Genomic DNA, 23,891 nt, shown 5'->3' with positions numbered 1-23,891 from the left:
AGAAACACTACGGAAGCACTCCATAGTGCTCCCGTGGGGTTCCAATTCGTGCTTCCGTTCCGCATCTCCGTGATTGCGGACCCATTCAAGTGAATGTGTCCGCATCCGTGATGCGGAGTGCACACGGGCCGGTGAAATACGGCCACGGGCACACAATGAGCTCCAAGTATTAGCTCCCCAGTTGGTGCGAAATAGCAGGATGACAGGACATGCTGGGAGTTGAAGTTATGCAACAGCTGAAGTATCACATATTAAAGACCACTGCTACAGAGCATGAGATGGTCAGCCTGCCAACTGAAGCATCTGTGGTAAAAAAAAAAATTAACAACCATTCTAAGCAAGTAACACCCTCATGACATTTGGTACTTTTATTACTATTATTAAAATTATGTTTTATTTTAGACATTTTTTAAAATAATTTATGGTGATGTTTTAAAAGTTCCCATACCACTACTTACTGCATAAAAAAAATAAATCATAGTTCGTAAAACCAATCAATCAAAATGCTTGCATATTATGCAATATCTTCTAAGCACCAACTGCTACAGCAGTGCTGTATAGTTAGTAGTGGCTTCCCCTGGTGATAACAGCTGATCTCTGAGGATGAACAATCACCTGATCGCTCTATAGCTTGTCTTTGGGGGACAATCTCTTTTTTCAGAGAATATGTCTGTTAGGCAGAGTTCACACGACCGTATGGCTTTTTCATTGTTTTGCGGTCCGTTTTTCACAGATCTGTTGTTCCAGTTTTTGTTTTTTTTTCCGCTGTGTTGGCGTTTTTCCATTCCGTTTTTCCGTTCCATTTTTCCGTTCCATTTTTCCATATGGCATATACAGTATACAGTAATTACATAGAAAAAATTGGGCTGGCCATAAAATTTTTAAATGATGGTTCCGCAAAAACGGAACGGATACGGAAGACAACGGATGCATTTCCGCATGTGTTCTGTTATTTTTGCGGACCCATTGACTTGAATGCCACGGAACGTGATTTGCGGTCAATAATAGGACATGCTCTATCTTTCAACGGAACGGAGAAACGGAAATAAGGAAACGGAATGCATACTGAGTACATTCAGTTTTTTGGGCGGAACCATTGAAAAGAATGGTTCTGTATACGGAACGCAAAAAACGGCCCGTAAACGGGGGAAAAAAACGGTCAAGTGAAAGAGGCCTTAGGCAGAGTTCACACTTCAGTTATTTGGTCAGTTATTTCCATCAGTTATTGTAAGCCAAAACCAGTAGTGAAGCCTACTTAGAGATCAGGCATAATGGAAAGCTCTGCACCTGTTCTGTTTTTGACCCACACCTGGCTTTGGCTCACAATAACTGATGAAAATAACTAACCAAATAACTTAAGTGGGAACTCAGCCTTAGTCCTTGAAAGAAATTAAAGTGTATTCTTTACTGCAAAATCTAGTAGGAGAATTATATAATTGTATAAATATTTCATGCAGACCAAAATGCTTAATTAGTCAAGAAGAAGGAAATAAACTAGACACCAAAGTGCAAGAACTAGAGACTACTAATGTGGTTCAGGAGGAGATGCTGAAACAGGCACGAATTTACACTGAACTTTTGAAAGAGAAATTACAGAAGCAGGATCAAATACTCCAGGACACCAAAAAAGCCATCTTAATTTACAATGAGCATTCTAACAAGAAAGTAGAAGTCAACTTTGACCTCAGCAACCTTGGGAAAATTGTGGTCCAAACACTTCAAGAGCTTTCTGACGAGGTGTCTTTTTTCAAAGGAAAATTTCAGCCTGTAAGTAAACTTTGGTTATTTTCTGGTTTCTTGTTTTTTATAACTTAAATTGTGTTTCGTACAGATGAAAAATCAATGACATGAACATAGACCTCCATTTTGACCAAATATTTTTTGTCTTGGGATCTTTTGCAGAGTCTGAGTAGACAATTTACTGTAGGATCAGTGACATGTAGTGCTGAGACAACACTGCTGTAAATTTGGACATGCCCCTTTTCATATGGCCCAGTGCCCCCATAATAGTGATAGCAGGCAATGTTATTTATTTTATTTGATCCACAGTCTTCTCCATACTTTACTGTGCTGATCCTTCCCTTTGCCCTGCTTAGTTCTAGAGTGTATATTCTCCTCTAGGGATTGTGTGAACTGGTCAAAATTCACATCAATGCTCATTTTACAAGAAAAAGATGACGACAGGCACACTGAACCTATGAGGAGCAAGCTTTGTCTTCAGGTTTGTGTAGAAGGCAGCAGGAAAATAGCTTGGTGGCCTTACATCAAGATCTAGTGGTACCCACTTTGAAGGCCACTGGTAGACAGTGATCGACTATTTGACCACCACTAATATAGACCATAATCACTTCTTTGTACAAAAGAACACATTATATCATAGTGGTGGAGATTTTTCTTTTTCTTTAATCATCTGAACAATTGGAAGATGTGTTTTAGGCCAATCTAAAGTTTTAATTTCATGACCTTCACGCTATATACAATCTGTATGTCACAGGCAGAAGATCAGCTTCATTTGCTGAAAGGCAACTTAAAAGAAAAAGAGGCTTGTATGAAAAAGTTTCAAGAAAGGTGAGTAAGGTAAAGTAAGTCTTTAGCTTTACAAGGGTTTGTATAAAATTAGAAATACATAACTGTTTTCTTCCAGAAACAGGGCCACTCTTGGGTATGGGCTTTGTCTTGGTAATGCATTGTAACCCTAATATTTTTTGTCTAAAGACACCCCTTTAGATATTTAAGTAGCTAAAAAGTCTATAAATTCTATTCTATTTAGCGAAAGGTAAATATTGTGTTTCAACCCTTTTGGAGCTAAAAGTGTTAAAGGGGTTGGCCCAGCTCAGATTTTGATGGCATATCACTAGGATATGCTTTCAAAGTCAGAATGGTGCAGGTCCCACCTCTGAATTGGGCCCGAAGTGAAGGAGAGCACACCGCACATGCGAAGGTGCTCTCCATACGCTGCTATGGGAGTTCCGAAAATAGCCGAGCAAGCATGCTTGGCTATTTTCGGAAGTCCCATGGCATAAATGGAGAGTGCGCTGTGAATGTATGACCACCTCTCTATTCACCTCTATGGGACTGATAGAAATAGCCTAGCTGGCTCTCAGCTTTTTTTGGAACTCCCATAACAGTGAATTGATTGTGGCCGCGCTTGCTTGGTGTGCACTCCACTTCGGTGGGCCCATTCCGGAGATGAAGGTACTAGTTCGTCCTAGAGATATGCCATCAATATCTGAGATGAGACAACCCCTTTATTAATTGATGACCTATCCTTAAGATAGCAAATCAGCCGATCATACACAGGCAAAGCAGCTCACCCATAGTGGTAGCTGTGTCTGGTACTGTAGGTTCCCCCATTTAGTCCCACACCAGGCACAGACACTACAGTCGTGGCCAAAAGTTTTGAGAATGACACAAATATTAGTTTTCACAAAGTTTGCTGCTAAACTGCTTTTAGATCTTTGTTTCCGTTGTTTCTGTGATGCAGTGAAATATAATTACATGCACTTCATACGTTTCAAAGGCTTTTATTGATAATTACATGACATTTATGCAAAGAGTCAGTATTTGCAGTGTTGGCCCTTCTTTTTCAGGACCTCTGCAATCCGACTGGGCATGCTCTCAATCAACTTCTGGGCCAATTCCTGACTGATAGCAACCCATTCATTCATAATCACTTCTTGGAGTTTGTCAGAATTAGTGGGTTTTTGTTTGTCCACCCGCCTCTTGAGGATTGACCACAAGTTCTCAATGGGATTAAGATCTGGGGAGTTTCCAGGCCATGGACCCAAAATGTAAACGTTTTGGTCCCCGAGCCACTTAGTTATCACTTTTGCCTTATGGCACGGTGCTCCATCGTGCTGGAAAATGCATTGTTCTTCACCAAACTGTTGTTGGATTGTTGGAAGAAGTTGCTGTTGGAGGGTGTTTTGGTACCATTCTTTATTCATGGCTGTGTTTTTGGGCAAAATTGTGAGTGAGCCCACTCCCTTGGATGAGAAGCAACCCCACACATGAATGGTCTCAGGATGCTTTACTGTTGGCATGACACAGGACTGATGGTAGCGCTCACCTTTTCTTCTCCGGACAAGCCTTTTTCCAGATGCCCCAAACAATCGGAAAGAGGCTTCATCAGAGAATATGACTTTGCCCCAGTTCTCAGCAGTCCATTCACCATTCTTTCTGCAGAAGATCAATCTGTCCCTGATGTTTTTTTTGGAGAGAAGTGGCTTCTTTGCTGCACTTCTTGACACCAGGCCATATTCCAAAAGTCTTCGCCTCACTGTGCGTGCAGATGCGCTCACACCTGCCTGCTGCCATTCCTGAGCAAGCTCTGCACTGGTGGCACTCCGATCCCGCAGCTGAATCCTCTTTAGGAGACGATCCTGGTGCTTGCTGGACTTTCTTGGACGCCCTGAAGCCTTCTTAACAAGAATTGAACCTCTTTCCTTGAAGTTCTTGATGATCCTATAAATTGTTGATTGAGGTGCAATCTTAGTAGCCACAATATCCTTGCCTGTGAAGCCATTTTTATGCAACTCAATGATGGCTGCACGCGTTTCTTTGCAGGTCACCATGGTTAACAATGGAAGAACAATGATTTCAAGCATCACCCTCCTTTTAACATGTCAAGTCTGCCATTTTAACCCAATCAGCCTGACATAATGATCTCCAGCCTTGTGCTCGTCAACATTCTCACCTGAGTTAACAAGACGATTACTGAAATGATCTCAGCAGGTCCTTTAATGACAGCAATGAAATGCAGTGGAAAGGTTTTTTTGGGATTAAGTTAATTTTCATGGCAAAGAAGGACTATGCAATTCATCTGATCACTCTTCATAACATTCTGGAGTATATGCAAATTGCTATTATAAAAACTTAAGCAGCAACTTTTCCAATTTCCAATATTTATGTAATTCTCAAAACTTTTGGCCACGACTGTAGTATGTATAAGCTTCTTTGCCTGCGTAAACAATGATGGTTCCTACAAGCTCCATGGTTCTTTCACTGTGCTGATCCCAGTGGTCAACCATCACCCCCCCCCGTCCCTCATCATTAAGCAATGTTAACCTATACCAAGAATAATTGATCAATGTTTAAGTGCTGGAAGACTCTTTTAATTGAGTAGGATACACTGCTCTAGTCTTGTTTATTAGCTATTTTCCTTAATTTTAGGATACACAAATCTGTCTTGTGCTGGATACTGAAGATAATCTTATATACACCAGACTCATACTGTCTCATAAATAATTATTTTACAGTTTGCATTCTAAATTTGAGATAAATTTCTTTTGAGTTAGAATCTAAATATTTCCTTATTTTCTTTTCTTTGGATCAGCTATGACAATCTAGTCAATGAACATGAACAGGAGAGGGCGCTGTTGGAAGTTGAAATGAATTCTGTCACAGGCCATGCAAAGAGTATCCAGACTCGCTTGGAATCATCTCAGTAAGTTTAGGTTTCCCGTCTTATACATGAAATGAATTTAGCATCATCATTTATGTAAAATGTTCAATACAAAGGCGGGCTATACTATTGTCAGCACAAAATGGGGCATAAGTATCTGATTGCAGGGTGCCTCCACAGATCCTGAGAATAGGCATCTCGTTTCCTTGTATGAATGGAGCAGCAGGTCATGCTTGCAAGCTACCACTCTATTCATTCTCTATAGGACTGCCAGTCCTAGCATTCGACTATTTCCGGAAGTCCCATATAAAATTAACAGGTCATAACTTGCTGCTGCATTAAAACAAGGACCCCCGATTATCAGGATGATTGGGGGTCCCAGTGGTCAGACCCCCAACAATCAGATTCTTATCCCTTATCCCGTGGATAGAAATAAATTAAACTTTTGGTAAAATGTCTTTAAGTTGACAGTGATGCTTCTGGCCACCTGTGCAGAGAACTACCTCACAACCCCTTTCACTTGAAAGAACCTATGTTGCAGTTATGTGCTCATCTTGTTATAGTTTAAATAGTTTAATATGGTTATAGTTTAAATATGGTCTAAGCTCGAATATTCCTGCATTTCTTGCTGAATCAATGTCTGATTTTCATTCTGCAGTCTTTACTTCAAGCATTTTACAGGAATTTGACATATTTTTTTTCCCACTTTGGGACTTGAACTTTTGGGGGTCTAATCCTTTACAATGCATTCCAATACTTCTGTATTGGAATGCATTGGCTGTATGAGTAATACTGTGTGTATTACTCATACAGCTTCCGGCCTGTGAGATCCAGGGGGTCCCCCCCACAGCCCCATGGGGACCCGATGGCACTACCACCACCGCAACTTAGAAAAGCCGCAAACCGCAGGTCTGAATTTAGCCGAGGTGCCTGCTCAATGATTTGAGCAGGCACCGGGTTCCGATCACCGTCCGCCAGGCGGTGGTGATCGGAACAACTCATGACGGTACCGATACGTCATGGGTCCCTAAGGGGTTAAGAAAATGAAAATACTTATTATAAATATATTCCCAAATATCTTTTATTATTTATTATGGCTTGTTTTCTCTGGGGAGCAATCATTAGGGGAAATAAAATGGCCACTGTCCTATTATTACACACAAAACCTGTTCTGATCACACAGGAGAACAAGTTACTCCACAGCGCTGGGGTAAAGAGCTGCCTCATCCTCCTCTCTACTCTGCTTGTCAGGGATTATGATCCTGAATACAGATGATAAGATCTTCACCTGAATGTCTGTAGGAATGGAGATCATGATGAGACATGAAGTACAGAGAGAACAGATAAGACAGACTGTGGTAATGTGGGGCTGTGGTAATGGAGACTGCCTACAAGTCCTGCTGCTCATTACCTCCACCTCCTCGCTGTACTTCATGTCTCTTTATCAAATCCATCCCTACAGAGATTCAGCTGAAGATCCTATAAAGTAATATTTAAGCATTTTAATTTTCTAAATTCCCGGAGAACCTTTTAAGGATGATGATTGGCTGCAGCAGTCATGTGCGCACATGACCGCTGTTGTTTCTAAACAAACAGTGGCTGGAGAACTGGAGGAATGCCACAGAGAACAGTGCTGAGAAATGGTTTAATATGTAAGGCTACTTTCACACTTGCGGCGCCGGAACTGCCTGCCGGATTAGTCAATCTGCATGCAAACGGACTGCATTTGTAGACGGATCCGGATGCAGATCCGTCTTACAAATGCATTGCAAGAACGGATCCGTCTCTCCGCATGTCATCCGGAGAAACGGTTCCGTTATATATTGTTTTCAAATTTTTACCGGTCTGTGCATTCCGGCAACTGATCCAGAATTTTGGACGTAGAGAATACCGCAGCATGCTGCGGTATTTCCTCCGTCCAAAACGCCGTTCAGTGACTGAACTCAAGACATCCTGATGCATCCTGAACGGATTTCTCTCCATTCAGAATACATGGGGATAAAACTGATCAGTTCTTTTCCGGTATTGAGCCCCTAGGACGGAACTCAGTGCTGGAAAAGAAAAACCGCTAGTGTGAAAGTATCCTAATGTAGGGGTTGCTCAAGATTTTTAATTATCTTATTCAACCCATTTAATATGGGGTGGACATTACCTGTAAATGTTATATTGTTAGATTTACATTGATAATTATTCTGACAGGACTTTTCAAGTTAGTAAATTGCTGTTTTGTTTTTTCCTTTCAGGGTTCAGAATGCAAAGCATGTGGAACATATAGCCGATCTTCAATCAAAAATATCCCAGCTACAAAGTGACCTGCGAAATTGTAAAAAAACTTACAAAGACAAGGTAAGAAAATATAATACTGTACTAAATAGTAATACAGAGACCCTGTCAAAAGACAACTATGGAAAATCCAACAACTTCACTGGATATCTCGTAAACTGTGTACTTAAAGGGGTTATCCCTTGAATAATGTAAAAAAGGAAAATCAGACATCATATAGTACATGACAATCTCTTTCTAAGGGCTCTTTCACACTTGCGTTGTCCGGATCCGGCGTGTACTCCATTTGCCGGAATTACACGCCGGATCCGGAAAAACGCAAGTGAACTGAAAGCATTTGAAGACGGATCCGTCTTCAAAATGCGTTCTGCGTTACTATGGCAGCCAGGACGCTATTAAAGTCCTGGCTGCCGTAGTAGTAGTGGGGAGCAGGGGAGCAGTATACTTACCGTCCGTGCGGCTCCCGGGGCGCTCCAGAATGATGTCAGGGCGCCCCATGCGCATGGATGACGTGATCCATGCGACACGTCATCCATGAGCGTGGGGCGCCCTGACGTCACTCTGGAGCGCCCCGGGAGCCGCACGGACGGTAAGTATACTGCTCCCCCGCTCCCCACTACACTTTACCATGGCTGCCAGGACTTTAGCGTCTTGGCAGCCATGGTAACCATTCAGAAAAAGCTAAACGTCGGATCCGGTAATGCGCCGAAACGACGTTTAGCTTAAGGCCGGATCCGGATTAATGCCTTTCAATGGGCATTAATTCCGGATCCGGCCTTGCGGCAAGTGTTCAGGATTTTTGGCCGGAGCAAAAAGCGCAGCATGCTGCAGTATTTTCTCTGGCCAAAAAACGTTCCGGTCCGGAACTGAAGACATCCTGATGCATCCTGAACGGATTTCTCTCCATTCAGAATGCATTAGGATAAAACTGATCAGGATTCTTCCGGCATAGAGCCCCGACGACGGAACTCTATGCCGGAAGAAAAGAACGCAAGTGTGAAAGAGCCCTAACAAAGCTAGAACCAGCCCTGTACCTCACATGGCTCCAGAGATCTCCACATATAGCAAGCTGACAGCTCAAGGGGAGTGTCTTTTCTGCTGCAGCTCAGGGGGCATGTCCATGCTCTGCCTATCACAGCTCAGGAGTCAGTTGAAGGATGAAACTGAGCATGTGCGGCCATCTCTGTGAGCAGGACAAAGAAATAAGAAACTAAAATAGTTCCGGAGCCCAGCACCGCCTACCAGTTAATTTAATCACTGCACTTGCCCTGACGTCATTCCTTCCAAGCGCCGTAATCTCGCGTGCGCAGGGAGCCGGCGCATGCACAGTTGGATCGATGAAGCCTGTGCCAGTAGTCTGCACGGGCGCAGACTACTGTGTACACTGCACCTGCGCGAGATTACGGCGCTTGGAAGGAATGACGTCAGGGCAAGTGCAGTGAATAAATTAACTGGTAGGCGGTGCTGGGCTCCAGAACGATGGGCGCGGCCGGGCTTCAACGGATCGTGGGACAACCCTTTGGGCTCCTTATCAAGGTAATTTACATAGCAATAAAATCGCTTTTTTGACGAATAAAAGACACACAGAGCAGTAAGAGTGGGATCATTTAATACAAAACAAGGAGACTGATGGGCACATATGAATATCTCTGTAGGGTAAATCCTGGTGACAGAATCCCTTTAACTTTGTGGTGATTAATAAAGATTGCTATATTTTTAGATATTTGATGTGCGATCTGTTTCTATAGTCCTTCCTGCTTTTTTGTGGTAGCATCATTATTATTATGGACTAGAGGCTGATATTTTAGTGTGCTCCCCTTTTTTTATATTAATCCTCACTATTCATGACTTCCGGGCTTCCCTGAGGCTGATTGTCAGCTTTTAGGATGTGCACAGTATAAGCAGATTCCTCTTAATGTTATGACCGCTCAGTATATATATGTATATAAGGACAGCACTTGTCTTGTTAATTCTACATTTGCTAAATGTCAGTTAAGAGTCTTATATGTCATCTGATAACATTACAAAAATGATCTCACTTGCCATATATACTAGTGTCTGCCCTTTTCTCTATCTTGGCCTGAGACCAAAACTCTAGTTCCATCAGGCCAGCGCTATGTTTAGTCTGGTTGCATCACTTTACTAGGGTATTGCAAGTTTCTTTTTTTAAAAGGGTCAATAAGAACCCTGTGACCCTTACAACATTTCTTGCAATCACTACTAAATTATTTGTCTTTCAATTAGGTTTAGCCCTTTTTTTATTTACACTGTTCACTCTTTTGAACCTTTGATTCTGACTAAAGGGGGGAATTTATCATGAAGGGAATATTTCAAGTTAGGTTTGCTTGAGTCTGCATTAATGTGCTTTATGCCAAATTTATCAAATGTTGCATGTTATTTGATAAATTTGCCTCATCCTTAGGGCCCTTTCAACCAAGCGTGTCCCTTGTGGGAATCACGCTCCATGTGAAAGATGGATTGTGCGTTCTGAACTTAAAGAAGTGCAGGGCATTATCATAATTGATAATGCTGTGTGCCTCTGCCTGACCTTTCTGTTACAGAATCATACTGACATAAAGGTCAGGCATAGGCATACAGCATTATCAATCATGATAATGCCCTGCACTTCTGTGAGTTCAGAACGCACAATCCCTCTTCCACACGGAGCGTGATTTCAGCAAGGAACACGCTCGTGTGAAAGAGCCCTTAAACATAACACTTTTGTCTAGAAAAGCTCCTCCGGTTTTCTTACTCCACCATCTTACTGGCATGAAATTGCTTATTTTTAGTGATTTTTTTAAATCTGGAGTGAAACTCATTACCTTGGCTAACCACCCCCACTTTTCCACCCATATTTCAAATCTGGAGTTAGTGGTATAAAAATTAAAAAAAGTCGCAAACTTTTTGAGCAAGTAAAAGATCCAAAAGCCCCATTTTTAAATTTTTTGATAGTAGAATTCTGGAGTGAAGGCATGGTAACTCAGGGTCTTAATCTGATATATATCGTGACTGATATTAGCTGCCTGTGTCTCTATAAGTAGATGTAATTCTACTGTAGCTAGATTTTATTTTTTTATTTTAATGAATATTAATTGTATTTCTATTGGTCCAGATCTATGATCTATAACTGGTACAATGAAAAAAGATAATGCTGGATGGAAGCTGGGTGTCTGCCACTTTTATTATCTTTGATTATATATTGTGCTTGTGTTATAGGGGGAAGAACTAAAAAAGCAACTATCATCTATCAGTGGTGCACTAGAAGACCTGCAAAATAAACATGCTCAGTGCAAGCAAGACTACGGTGGCCAAATCCTGCAGTTAACTGTAAGACGGCAGTACATGATCTCACTGTACTCTGGTCTTTCAACTAAATTATTTTGTCTGCAGATCATTATTTGAATGAATTTTCAATGAAAAAAATCAAGTATTAAGAGAATTAGGAGCATGATCAATAACAATAGCCAGATATTCTAATGGTAATAATGAAAATTGCCTTTCCACTTGCAGGAAGCTTTGAACACATGTGAAAAACAGCTGAGGTTAGAAAAGGAGCGCAACAAGCAATTACAGGATCGGGAAATGGTCAACTGCCTAACCAACGAAAAATTACAGAGAGAGCTGATTGAGTGGAGGATTGAGGCAGAGAGGCTTCAAGCAATGGTAAATATGGTGATGGAAGACAGTCAGAAGAAGGAAGAACAACAGGTTTGGTATTTTGTAGTTTCTTGCAGAGTCATGTTACTGCATTTAAATTCCTCGACCTCACTTCAAGCAGAGTTAAGAGTTGTCTGGATTTTTTTTAAAATTTGTGAAAAGTAGATATTTCTCAAAAATTTGATTCGGACAGTTCGCCGAATTTTCCCCAAAAATTGGATTCGATCCAAATTTATTTGTAACGAATCTCGTTAAAAAACAGCTATTTCCTGGCAGCAGAGATCCTGTATAGTGGTATAAAACACTGTGCTTTGCAGAAACACGCATAGGAAGTCTTCTGTAGTAGTGAAACAATACTGTGAATCAGTATGACACGCAGATGACAGGCGTCACGCAGTTATGGGGCCAAAACAGGCCAAATAACTCAAGTATGAACTCAGCCTTACAGGTCAATGTTAGCACCAGGTATAAAGAACCGGGAAGAGGCCCAAGATCCTACTATAGCGCACTCCCTTTACAAGTAGAGCTCCCCTGACAGAGTGGAGATGGTAATAAAAGCAGGCTTCGTTCAGCTGTAGAACAAAAAAATGGCGCACCATAGGGTAATAACGTCTTAAATGAGTAATGAATGGTATCTCCAATGAATGGAGGCTCACCTGGTAGAGTTGTGCTATATTAGGCACAACTCTAATGTAGACATGTGTCAGGTTGGCATAAACCCCTCACGGCGGATGGTATGCAGTCCGGGATGAGTACTTCTGTTCAGGGATGCCTGGAATCCCTCAGAAAGCCAGTAGTTCAGTAGAGAAAAGGAATATTAAGCAAGCGGTACAAGGCGTTTCGGGGATATACCCCTTCTTCAGGTACAAATGACTTGCAAGTCATTTGTACCTGAATAAGGGGTATATCCCCGAAACGCGTTGTACCGCTTGCTTAATAAAAAAGAACCCTCATTCTAATCCAACCACTGGGTGGTTTTTGCGCTGTGGGAAATTCCTTTTCTCTACTGAACAGAGTGGAGATGGTGTCAGCAGTAAGTTTGTGTTGACGTCACAGATTATTTTGCCCTTCTTCTGATCCGTCAGAACAATAAGCCCCAAAAAACAGATCCTGTCTGTTGAGCTCCCACCTTCACATGGTCAGTAATCCTCAGTATTGCTAAGGCCAAAAAAAACAAAACAGGAGTACATCCAAAACAGAGATGACATGTGAATGGAATATTTGCATGTCTTCTGTGTTTTGTACCCACTCCTGCTTTTGGCTACCAAATCATAAGTCAATTCTGATGCAAAATAGGGACCATGCCATGCAGGTTTTACAGCTGCTACATAGACAGGATCCGTTGTGTGTCTTTTTTTTCCTGACAGATCAGAAAAAGGGTCAAATAAATGGTGATGTCATCCAGTTCAAAAAGGCAAAATAGTGGCGTGAGGATGGTGGGCAGGGTGGCAACAGCATGAGAAGTCCACAGAGTGGTGGGGTGGCAGCAGCATGAGGAGACCACAGAGTGGCCCAATGACAGAGTGTTGAGGTAGCAGCAGCATGAGGAGACCACAGAGTGGTGAGGTGGCAGCAGCCTGAGGAGACCACAGAGTGGTGAGGTGGCAGCAGCATGAGGAGACCACATAGTGGCCCAGTGACAGAGTGGGGAGGTGGGAGCAATACCAGTACTATCTGAAGATGGTGGGTAGCAGTAGGAGCTTTAGAATAGTAGCTGAAGCAGGTAGCCAGAAGAAACAGGTCTCTTTTGACAAAGTTTAGGTGTGGCACCATAGATGATCTAGACCCTGGCTGATCCACGCCTGATTCATCGTCACAAAGTTCAGTTTCTCCAAATTTTGGGTGGACAACCGAGTTCTCCTTAGGGTAACTAAGGCCCCCACTGCACTTAACACCCACTCTGATGTCACACTGCTGGCCAGGCAGGAAAACTTGTCCAGGGCAAACTCAGCCAGTTGCGGCCACAAATCGAGTTTGTCTGCCCAATAATCCAGGGGATCTTTGATGTGGGGTGGTAGGGTGCAGTTCAAGTATGCCACAACCTGCTGGTTCAGGTTCTGCTCTATGTATACCTGCTGCTGCTGGTCAGTAGTTTCTTCAGTAGATGGGTGAAGAAAACTGCTTATCAGCGACTCTAGACTTAAGTTGCTGCTGATGGAGCTGGTACTGCTCCTGTACCCCCCACCTCGGCAGCTATGGCAGTAGAACGTGAGTGCAGAGGGCCCCGGTCAGACCTGCGTGAGGATGGGTGATGGCACACATAGGCAGCGGCCAACTGACTACATATGTAGGATGTCTCAATAGTAGTTCAATTTGTTCTCCCTCTCAGCGGGTATAAAAAAGGCCCCCATTTTGGACAGGTAGCGAGGGTCTAACATGGTGGAGAGACAGTAGTCATCCCTCTGCCGAATGGTCACAATTCGGCTGTCACTACGCAAGCAACTGAGCATGCATTGGGCCATTTGCTCAAGTGACTCGGAGAAACTCCCTGCCTCCATCTCCACTGCATACTGCCACGGTGTGTCCAGATACCACAAAGCGCAAGGAAATTCGACTTCTGAAATTTTCAGGATATTCGGATCGAATTTCACTTTGTCAACTTTGATTCGCTCATCTCTACTGAAAAGTGCAGGAAAGTTGACAAAATAATTAAACAAAACCACTACCTTTGCAATGCACAGCAGCTCCAGCTTTGGTGGTCCCCACTTTCCCTGCTGTCCCACGGTGATAACACACACTACATCCATGTGACTGCTGCAGGCAATCACTGGCCTCAACGGTCAGGCCTATGATTGGCTGCAGGGGTCACATGCATGTATGGAACATCATGGGGCCATAGGGGGTGCAGTTCTGGAGTAACAGAGGATAGAACAAATAACTGTAGTGTTTTTTTAATCAACTTTTCCTGCATTCTGGCAAGTTATTAAATCCTGGACAATCCCTTTACAGGGGTTTTCCAGTAATAATGATTTTTTTTTTAGCAAGTGCCCACAGCCTGTCCCTTGAAGCAGTAGAATCATACTTACCAGATCCACACCACTCCAGTCCTCAGTGCTGCCTCCGCTTCGTCCATCTTCCGCTCCCTGCCTCCGTTTCTTCTGGGGTGCGTGGACATGGTCACATGCACTGCTCCAGCCAATGACTGGCTTCAGCGGTGATGTGCTGCTTGTGGCAAGAACACTGCTAAAGTCAGTCATTGGCTGGAACAGCACATGTGATCATGCTCATGCACTACCAGATTCCAGCACGGAGGACTGGAACAGTGTGGAGCACATAAGTGTGAATCTTCTGTTTCAGGGGGCAGCCTGGAGGCAATTCATTATTACAGGAAAACCCCTTTAAATAATACAATGGTTCAGTGGGAGCTGCATAATTCTGTATGAAGTAGGCTTCCTCTAGCTTCAAGCAGACAGATTTTTTTCAAACCTTTATACATGCCTCCTTTGTTGGCTTGACTTATTTTTTCTGCACATTATACACTGCTCACATCCAGAGGTTACGAGCACCCTGCAATCCAGCAGCAGTGGCCGTGCTTGCACACTATAGGAAAAGGCGACTGCCGCTTTAGTGGCTGGGACAATGGGAGTGAGCATAGGCCGGTGATTTTACCTAAAGGCACCTTGCAGAAGAGCGTTCCGGATGCGTTGCAGGCAGGTTCAGGGAAACCTGCGCCAGTTTGCACGCAAATTGTTTGCGATTGCGTTGCGTTGCTCAGTTTTTTTCCGCATGAGTGCAAAGCGTTTCAATGCGTTTTGCACGCGCGTGATAAAATACTGAATGTTGGTACCCAGACCCGAACCCGGACTTCTTCACTGAAGTTCGGTTTTGGGTTCGGTGTTCTGTAGATTTTATTATTTTCCATTATAACATGGTTATAATGGAAAATAATAGCATTCTTTAATACAGGTTCTTCTATCTTCATTCAGCAGGACCTGCACTGACGTCACTGCGCTCATGAAGTCAGCACAGGTCCTTTTGCGCAGGTCCTGCAAGAAAAAGAAAGAAGACGATAACAGCTGCGCGATCAAGTGGATGAGGTGAGTAATTTTTTTATTATTTTTTAACCCTCAATGGACATTTTACTTAGCATTCTGTATTAAAGAATGCTATTATTTTCCATTATAACAATAATAAAGTAAATGGACTTTAATGGGGTCCCGGGGCTCATCCTTATTTATTAACATCATCTCCTTAGCAACCATCCGTGAAAATCGCATTGCATCCGCACTTGCTTGCGGATTCAATGCGATTTTCATGCAGCCCCATTCACTTCTATGGGGCCTGCGTTGCATGAAAATCACAGAATATAGAACATGCTGCGATTTTCACGCAACGCACAAGTGATGCATGAAAAACATCGCTCATGTACACAGCCCCATTGAAATGAATGGGTCAGGATTCAGTGCCGGTGAAAGGGGCCATAGTGTGCCAGCCCGGCCACCACTGTAGGGTGGTCGTAACCCCTGGAAAAGAGCAGTGTATAATGTAATGGAAAAATTATCAAACCAACAAAAAAGGCAATATGGACAATAACAATACATTAGTGAGTGACTTGTAACTTTCTCTACATGATGAATGGCAATCGCTGAAGTGAGACAACCCATTAACAAACACACTTGGACTAATTTGTTTTCTCATGAAATTGACGTTTTTAAGTCACTACAGAAAAAGCTATTCAATAGGTGCCATGCTACCAATTATAAAGAAAATAATTTGATTGTGCTTATGATTTTGTAGTATTATTTCCAGCAACGTAAAACACATCCAATATTGATGAATAAAACATATTTTTAATGTCTTGAAAGTTGAGAACTATCCAGGTGAAAACAGCAAGCCTGAACTGTGCATCTTCCCAACTGGAGTCCATTAAAGATGCTCTGCAGAAAACTTCAGATGAGTTGGCAGCCAAAAGTCAATGCTTGGTCCATGCTGAGAAAAGTTTGGTAGAAACAAGAACCCTTCTGGTTGAAAAGGATAAGTCATTACAGAGTGTCCTCGATGAGCTGAAGAAACTGCGTTTGTATGCTGAGTCCAAGAAACGTGAGGTCCAGCAAATGAAAGCAGACAATGAGAGAATGACAGAGATGCAAAGAGATGCCGACACACTAAAGCTGCTCCTAGTAGAAAAGGATAACATGATAGTAACTCTTCGAGGGCAAATTGAAGCTATGACTCAAATGATTGGACAACAGAACCAGAAAGTGGATGCTCTGGAGGCAGAGAAATCTCAACTTTTAGATGAAGTAACTGTTAAAAAATCTGAACTACAGGATTTACTGGTATGTCATTGCTGGCAAATGTCATTGCTGTCTATATGGTTTTTAGGGCATTCAGAGAATTTATATAGAAGTGTTCCATTCCTTCCCTCACAGCTGGTCAGCAGCTCTGAGAAGCAACATCCGTCAGCTCTCTTGTTTAGCACTTTTGGGAGAGGGGCATTTATTGAGTGTAATTTTACTCTCTCTTTTAACTCTATTAGGGTACTGATATCTTAACCACTTGGGGACCTCTTTAAAGCTGCCACTTTATTTTTTTCAGTATTAAAACGCAAGAAAAACTATACAAGTATGGTATCATTGTAATTGTACTGACCTGGAGAATTAAGGTCACTGGTCAATTTTACTGCAGAGGGGATGCTGTAAAAGAAAATCAAAACATAAAACTGTGGCAGAATTGCGTTTTATTTCCAATTCCACCCCATTTGGAATTTTTTTTACAAATTGCCACTACATCATATGCAATATTAAATAGTGCTATTAGAAAGTGTACAACTTGTCTGGCAAAAAAGAAATCCTCATAAGGCTATGTAAATGGAAAAATAAAAATGTTATGGTTTTGGGAAGGTGGAGAGTGAAAAATGAAAACACAAAAGTGGAAGATCGCAAGGTCCTCTACGGGTTAATAGGTCTTTAAATTGTGCATGGCAAGGCTTCCACCATAGCATTTCCTGAAGCGTTGTACTGTGAACTATAGCAGCTGTTCAGCTGAATTCATTGGACTGGATGTCTGATGGCTTGGTCTCCAGCCCCTCTCACTGCTTTCCTGAACGACCTGCTAAGCTGATTTATGACATCAAAGTGGTCACAAGTCAGCTTAGAATATTATTCAGAAGAGGAGAGAGAGGGGCTGGAGACAAGCCATGAGACAATATCGCTGACTAATATGACTGAACAGCATTCTGAAGTTTGCTGTGTCTTGTGATACATAGAACCTGCAGAAACCAAATAAAGCAAAAACATAATAAAACCCTATTACACAAATTATTTTTTGGTAAAAAATATATGCATTTAACAAAAAGCCCAAAGGTGTACATAACCTTTAAGATGTTGTTCAGTAAAAAAAAAATGATTTCCACTTGCTACTGAACCACTAACGTCTGGTTCCAGAAAGTAAAGGGATTGAATCGAACATGCTGCGATGTTTCCTGAATGCAGAAATGATGGGTCAGGATTCAGTCCGGATGCTAGGTGTTTGCTTCACGCATCGCACTTGTGTCAAAGAGGCCTAAGTGTTAGAACCCATAATATAATGTAACTCTGAAGAGTATAGCAAAAGGCTTGACAATTAATAGACACAGACGTAATGTATTGCTGCTCAGCCCCATTCACTTTAACACTCATACTAAAAAAAATTTTGTCGGTTAACAATGTTTCATCCATAGTTAAGGGCTGAAAAGAAAGAAAAAAGAATAGCAATGCTGGAAAAATTATGCACAGGACTGGAACTAGAGAAAAGTAAACTTGCTAACACCAACACAAAGAAGATTCTGGCTGCCAAGAAGATGAAAAAGGAAAGAGATGAAATTATGGCTGAGCTTAGAGAAACTCAGAGAGATCTTGCAAATTTAGCAGGTATGTAATTGTGTAAGATAAGGTATTTCACTAGCAGCAACTATGTCTAAACTTCAGGGAAACAGAGGGGGAAATTGCATAGGATGAATGTTTCTTATGTCAGTCTCAAGAAATACACTAGCATATAATGTGCCAAAGAGGAGCACACATCTTAAATTCTGTAGGTCCTTACACCAGAAACGGAAATCTATGCCAGCTAGAGCTGGTGGAATTTATGCCAGTTTTCTATCCTCACACCCCAAACCTAGGTTATTATAGACAAAATCAAACAACTTGCTTAAACAGAATAGGACAATGTAATATGTGTTAGATGGAAATGTACATATTGTAGCCTACTTGAATGTATATACTCAATGGGGCACATTTACTATTTCCCATGTCAATTTTCTGGTGACAAAAAGTTGAAAAATGTTGCGCAAGCCCCCACTTGCGCAAAAATGTTTGTGTGTTTTTTTTTCCATTATCCCCTCCATTATCTAGTAATTTTGCAGAGTGGACAGTCCATTTAAAAATTAAATCATGTGAACAGATGACCATTCACTTAAAGATGTTTCAAATGAGACCGTAAAACAGGGGTACACAACCTGTGGCCCACAATGCCATTCTGCACAGCCCCCAAGCATGCCAGTCTGTGTCTGCTGGCATGTATTTTCCATGTCAGAGACAAGAGGAGTCGCTATAGCATACTGTAGCTTGCTGTACTATGCTGTTTCTGTAGCCACTGTTTCCTGGTGCCCGGGGCTTAGTCCCATCTCACCTTAGTAATGGCAAAATGAGAAAACCCCTTTAATTTTTTTCAAGTTTCTGATTGGGTAGCTGCATCTATGGTGTCCAGGTTTATACATGGTATATGTATTAAATTCTGCCATTATTTTTATCCAAGTGTTTTATATGTTTGCCAATGTGCTGAAATGTGCATTTTTAAAATTGCTTTTATAATTTATTTAACTTTTATTGGGAAAAGATTTCTCCAGACATATAAAAATAGAGATGAAAACTTGTGATTTTATTTGTATGCTATAGAGGACTATGAAACCTTGAAAAGAGAATATGAGAATCAGACAGGAGACAAAGGGAACACAGCTACTATACTCAAGATGCAACTAAAGGCAGTAATTGCTGAACTGGAGCAAACAAAAAACACCCTGAATACTGTGGACGAATGTGATGGTCATGGTAAGAAGCTTTTTCTGTCTATGTTTAAAATATTAGGTATGTTTTTTTCTCCTGTTAGAGTATGTTCACATCTGTACTGGAAGCTCCACTAGAAACGTCCAACATATTCCATTGTTTTTTTTTTGCAGCACTATTTTTCACTTTACATCAACACTGTGATGGAACCCAACATATCCCATTGTAATTAACTGGGGTCTTCTGATTCCATCTGTGTACATCATGCAACACATCCAACACTGCAACTTTCAGGGCTGTAGAAACTATGATGAACTGAAGCTCAGTAGGCCCCTCATGGAAATATAACATGCTGTACGTGAATAATATTGACCCCTCAGTGGTAGGTTCATAATAGCCAGGGGAATAATACAGGACTGCAGGTCTGCACTGAATCTCCAGTAGGATAGCATATTTGCAGAGTTAGTGTTTTCCGTTATCTTTTGGATATGATAGGGGTTTGATCAAAGGCGTTTACAAGATTAGGAAAACATGGCTGCTTTCATCCAAAAACAGTACCACACCAGTCCACAGATTATATGCAATATTGCAGCTCAAAGCCATTCCATGGACAGGTATGGCATTGGTTCAGAAGAAAAGTAACCATGTTTTTGTAATCCTGTATAATCCTTTTAAGACATACTCAAGACCATGGGGGGAAATTATCATGAGGGGAATATTTGAAGTCAGTTTTGCTTGAGTCTGTGTTGAAGTACTTAATGCCACATTTATCAAATGTCTCATGTTGTTTCATAAATTTGTCTTCTCCTTAAACCTAACACTTTTAAAGCTACTCCAGTTTTCCTACTCCACCCTCCTACTGGAGTGAGATTGTGACTTTTTAAACAAGTCTTAAAAGGGTTATCCAATCCCTATAATGACCCCCAGAATGCCCGGGCCCCTCCACTAGAAAATACTTACCTGTTCCCCGGCACCCACGCCCCTACGTATTCTTGCATGGCCACCGCTGCATCTCCTCGTTGCATGGATCAAAACATCTGCCGACGGGGAAAGCAGCCAACAGCAGGTGCCGGGGAGCAGGTAAGTATGCTCTAGAGGAGGAGCGCAGGCATTATGGGGGTCATTATAGGGATTGGATAAGCCCTTTAATAAATCTGGAGTGAAACTAATTACACACCCACTTTCCCAACCATATTTGAAAACTGGAGTGAGTGTCGTAAAAATGCAAAAAGCCACAAACCTTTACAACCCAGAATTCTGAAGTAAAGGCACGATTAATCATGGCCACATGTTTTGACCTGCTTTTATTATATGTGTATTTCAGCTGTTAAAATTGCAACAAGAATGCAGAAGAAAATCACTGCCAAGAGGGAGCAGATTGATATGTTACAGAGCAGGGTACATTATTTGGAAGAATCTTTGTCTAATGCTACAAAGGTAACTTTTTTGTAGAACTACAGGAAACGTTATTAGGAAAATGTAATTATTTTATAACCTATAATATATTTAATGTATGCCAGAAAAAAAAAGAAAAATAATAAAAACCCTTGATTTGCATACACTTGAAGGTTAACTGCATACAATAGCCTGATAGTAATAAGCTTTTGTTGATCTATCCATGTTGTAGAAAGATTACATTCTGAATGTTGATGCACAATTGGGCTCATGTGTATAAGGCTACGTCCACATCTGCATTTTAGCATTCCGGTACTTTTTCCGGATCCTAATAAAGTGAATAAGGATTTGGCAGGCCCCAGCTGTGTCCAGCTATGCCAGATATGGTAGTTCTCGTACTCTTCTACCAGAACACTAAAACTAAGATGTGGAAGTAGCCTAAGTGTCCCAAAAACATCAGAAAATATAATTGCACGGTTCCCCAAATACTAACCATTCCAACATTTATTTCAAAGGATGGTTTCTGAGTTGTCACAATCTTGCCACGTGTATGTCAGCTCTGCTGCTTATTCATACATAACACACAAGTTGGACTTGAAGACAGCACCTTTCTAAAAAGAAGTCTCGGCAATGAGCTCCATGGGTCTGGTTTCGCAAACGTTAAGCTGTTATTGCCAGGGACGCCACAGACAACCACACATTTCCTCTGCAGAAATCATTGCAGGGAAAGTATAGTATTATATGGCTGCCATTCAGGTGAATAGCCATCCATCCATAGAATTCATGGACATGCACGGTCCACCAGAGCAGTAGCTGCTGTTATAGAGCAACTCTTCCTTCTGTGATGTCCATATGCTCTAATAAGGCATTGGGTACTGTTTATGGACAGGAGTTGCCTTGCTGAGAAAACCTTTTTAATGCCTCATGATATAATTTTTTTATTGTAAGGAAAAACATATTCTAAAAGTGGAGAAAAAAAAGTTAATGCAGGAATGTCTTCATGAAGCATCTGAGAGGCAGAAGCTTTCTGAAGCTGCTGAGATCCTCAAGACTGAAAATAATACCCTTAAAACGAATGTAACAAGAACAGAAGGTGCCCTGGAAAAGGTAACTAGCTGTATTTGTATTTGCTTCATATGCTGGTGATTCCCAATCCTTGTGTCATGGAGCCCTTTGATAAAAAATGCTTCTTTCTAGGGAACCCTTTTTCCAAAGGTCCCTTCCCAATTATTGCCTGCTTGGCCTGCCTATGCAAACGGCCCTTTACATTGATAGAACATATAATATATTTATGATTAACATTTCTAAGCTTTCTAGAAAACTTACTCCACAGCCCTGGGTTTAGTTACTGTTTTCTTTTTAAGATATACATTCCTGATCAAAACTTTAAGACCATTTGAAAAACGCAAAAAATCTAATTTAACAAGGTTCCAAGCAGAGCTTCAACATGCAACAAGAAAAAATTAGAGTGAGACAAAACATTTTTTGAGCATTCAATTAATTGAAAATAACGATTAAACTGAAACAGGCTGTTTTTCAGCTGATCCAAATTTTAGGACCACATGCCTTTAAAAGGCCAAATCTGTGCAAAGATGTGGATTCATTGTCATTTTCTGTCAGGTAGTCACACGTTGTGATGGCAAAGGCAAAAAAACCTCTCCTTTTTTGAACGTGGTCGGGTTGTTGAACTGCATAAGCAGGGTCCTGAGGACGGCGATACAGATGACTGGAGATGAGCACTTCCACAATGGAAGCGCTCATCTCCTCTCCGGGTGACACGTGTCCGACTCCTGCCTACAGTTAGTTGCGGGCTGGCGCCCCTAATGACTCTATGGAAGTGCCGGCCCTGCTTACTAGAGCGGCGGCGCAGCATGAGGGTCGCAGCCAGCCACTTAATCAACGTTTTAGTTTTTTTTAAACCGCACGGTTCCGGCGCCCCCTGCTAAATTGCGCCCTAGGCGGCTGCCTAGGTCGCCTTACAGGTGGCGCCGGCCCTGGCCGGAGGATCCAATTGGCTGTCCTTCAAGACACTGGACGATCCTCGACCCAAATTAAGGCCCTTACTGGTGCTGACTGCAGCCCCATAACCATCAGACGGCATCTAAGACTGAAGGGCTTCAAAAACAAAAAACGTCTTCAAAGACCTTGTCTCCTTGAACGCCACATAACTGCTTGTTTGGACTTTGCAAGAGAGCACCAAACATGGGACATTCAAAGGTGGAAGAAAGTTTTATTCTCTGATGAGAATTTTTTTTACTTTGATGGTCCTGATGGTTTCCAACGTTACTGGCATGACAAGCAGATCCCACCTGAGATGTTTTCTACGCGCCACAGTGGAGGGGGCGCCATAATGATCTGGGGTGCTTTTTCCTTCAGTGGAACAATGGAGCTTCAGGAAGTGCAGGGCCGTTTGACGCTGGCTATGTCCAGATGTTGCAGAGAGCATTCCTCATGACTGAGGGCCCTCGTCTGTGTGGTAACAACTGGGTTTTTCAACAGGACAACGCTACAGTACACAATGCCCGCAGGACAAGGGACTTCTTCCAGGAGAATAACATCACTCTTCTGGCCCATCCTGCGTGTTACCCTGATTTAAACCCAATTGAGAACCTTTGGGGATGGGTGGCAAGGGAAGTTTACAAAAATGGACAACAGTTCCAGACAGTAGATGGCCTTCGTGCGGCCATCTTCACCACTTGGAGAAATGTTCCCACTCACCTCATGGAAATGCTTGCATCAAGCATTCCGAAACGAATTTTTGAAGTGATAAACAATAACGGCGGAGCTACTCATTACTGAGTTCATGTTTGGAAGTTAAATTTCTGTTTTGGGGGGGTTTAGTTTTTTTTTTGAGGTGTGGTCCTAAACTTTTGATCAGCTGAAAAACAGCCTGTTTCAGTTTATTCGTTGTTTTCATTAAATTGAATGCTCAAAAAATGTTTTGTCTCACTCCCATTTCTTCTTGTTGCATGTTGAAGCTCTACATGGAACCTTGTTAAGATCCAGCCATGCTAAATATGATTTTTTGCCATTTTTCAAGTGGTCTTAAACTTTTGATCAGGACTATATATATATATATATATATATATATATATATATATATATATATATATATATATAGAAAAACGAACAGCACTCCTGGAATCCACAGAAAAGGTTTTTCTTTATTC

General features: G+C 41.8%; 1 protein-coding gene across 1 annotated transcript in view; it reads left to right on the top strand.

Annotated features, from left to right (window-relative positions):
- Positions 1–23,891, top strand: part of CCDC158 (coiled-coil domain containing 158) — a 47,199-nt gene that overhangs the window by 3,871 nt on the left and 19,437 nt on the right. Inside the window, exons 5-15 of the mRNA XM_040419852.1 lie at positions 1,458–1,767; positions 2,495–2,568; positions 5,336–5,446; positions 7,648–7,750; positions 10,904–11,014; positions 11,198–11,395; positions 16,150–16,623; positions 18,006–18,195; positions 19,219–19,371; positions 20,651–20,763; positions 21,670–21,828. Of these exons, the coding sequence (XP_040275786.1) occupies positions 1,458–1,767; positions 2,495–2,568; positions 5,336–5,446; positions 7,648–7,750; positions 10,904–11,014; positions 11,198–11,395; positions 16,150–16,623; positions 18,006–18,195; positions 19,219–19,371; positions 20,651–20,763; positions 21,670–21,828 (1,996 nt within the window). The remainder of the gene's footprint in view (positions 1–1,457; positions 1,768–2,494; positions 2,569–5,335; positions 5,447–7,647; positions 7,751–10,903; positions 11,015–11,197; positions 11,396–16,149; positions 16,624–18,005; positions 18,196–19,218; positions 19,372–20,650; positions 20,764–21,669; positions 21,829–23,891) is intronic.

The sequence above is a fragment of the Bufo bufo genome, chromosome 2 (assembly GCF_905171765.1).
Source record: "Bufo bufo chromosome 2, aBufBuf1.1, whole genome shotgun sequence".
NCBI classification, from domain to species: domain Eukaryota; kingdom Metazoa; phylum Chordata; class Amphibia; order Anura; family Bufonidae; genus Bufo; species Bufo bufo.
This window is presented reverse-complemented; position numbering and strand designations above follow the sequence as displayed.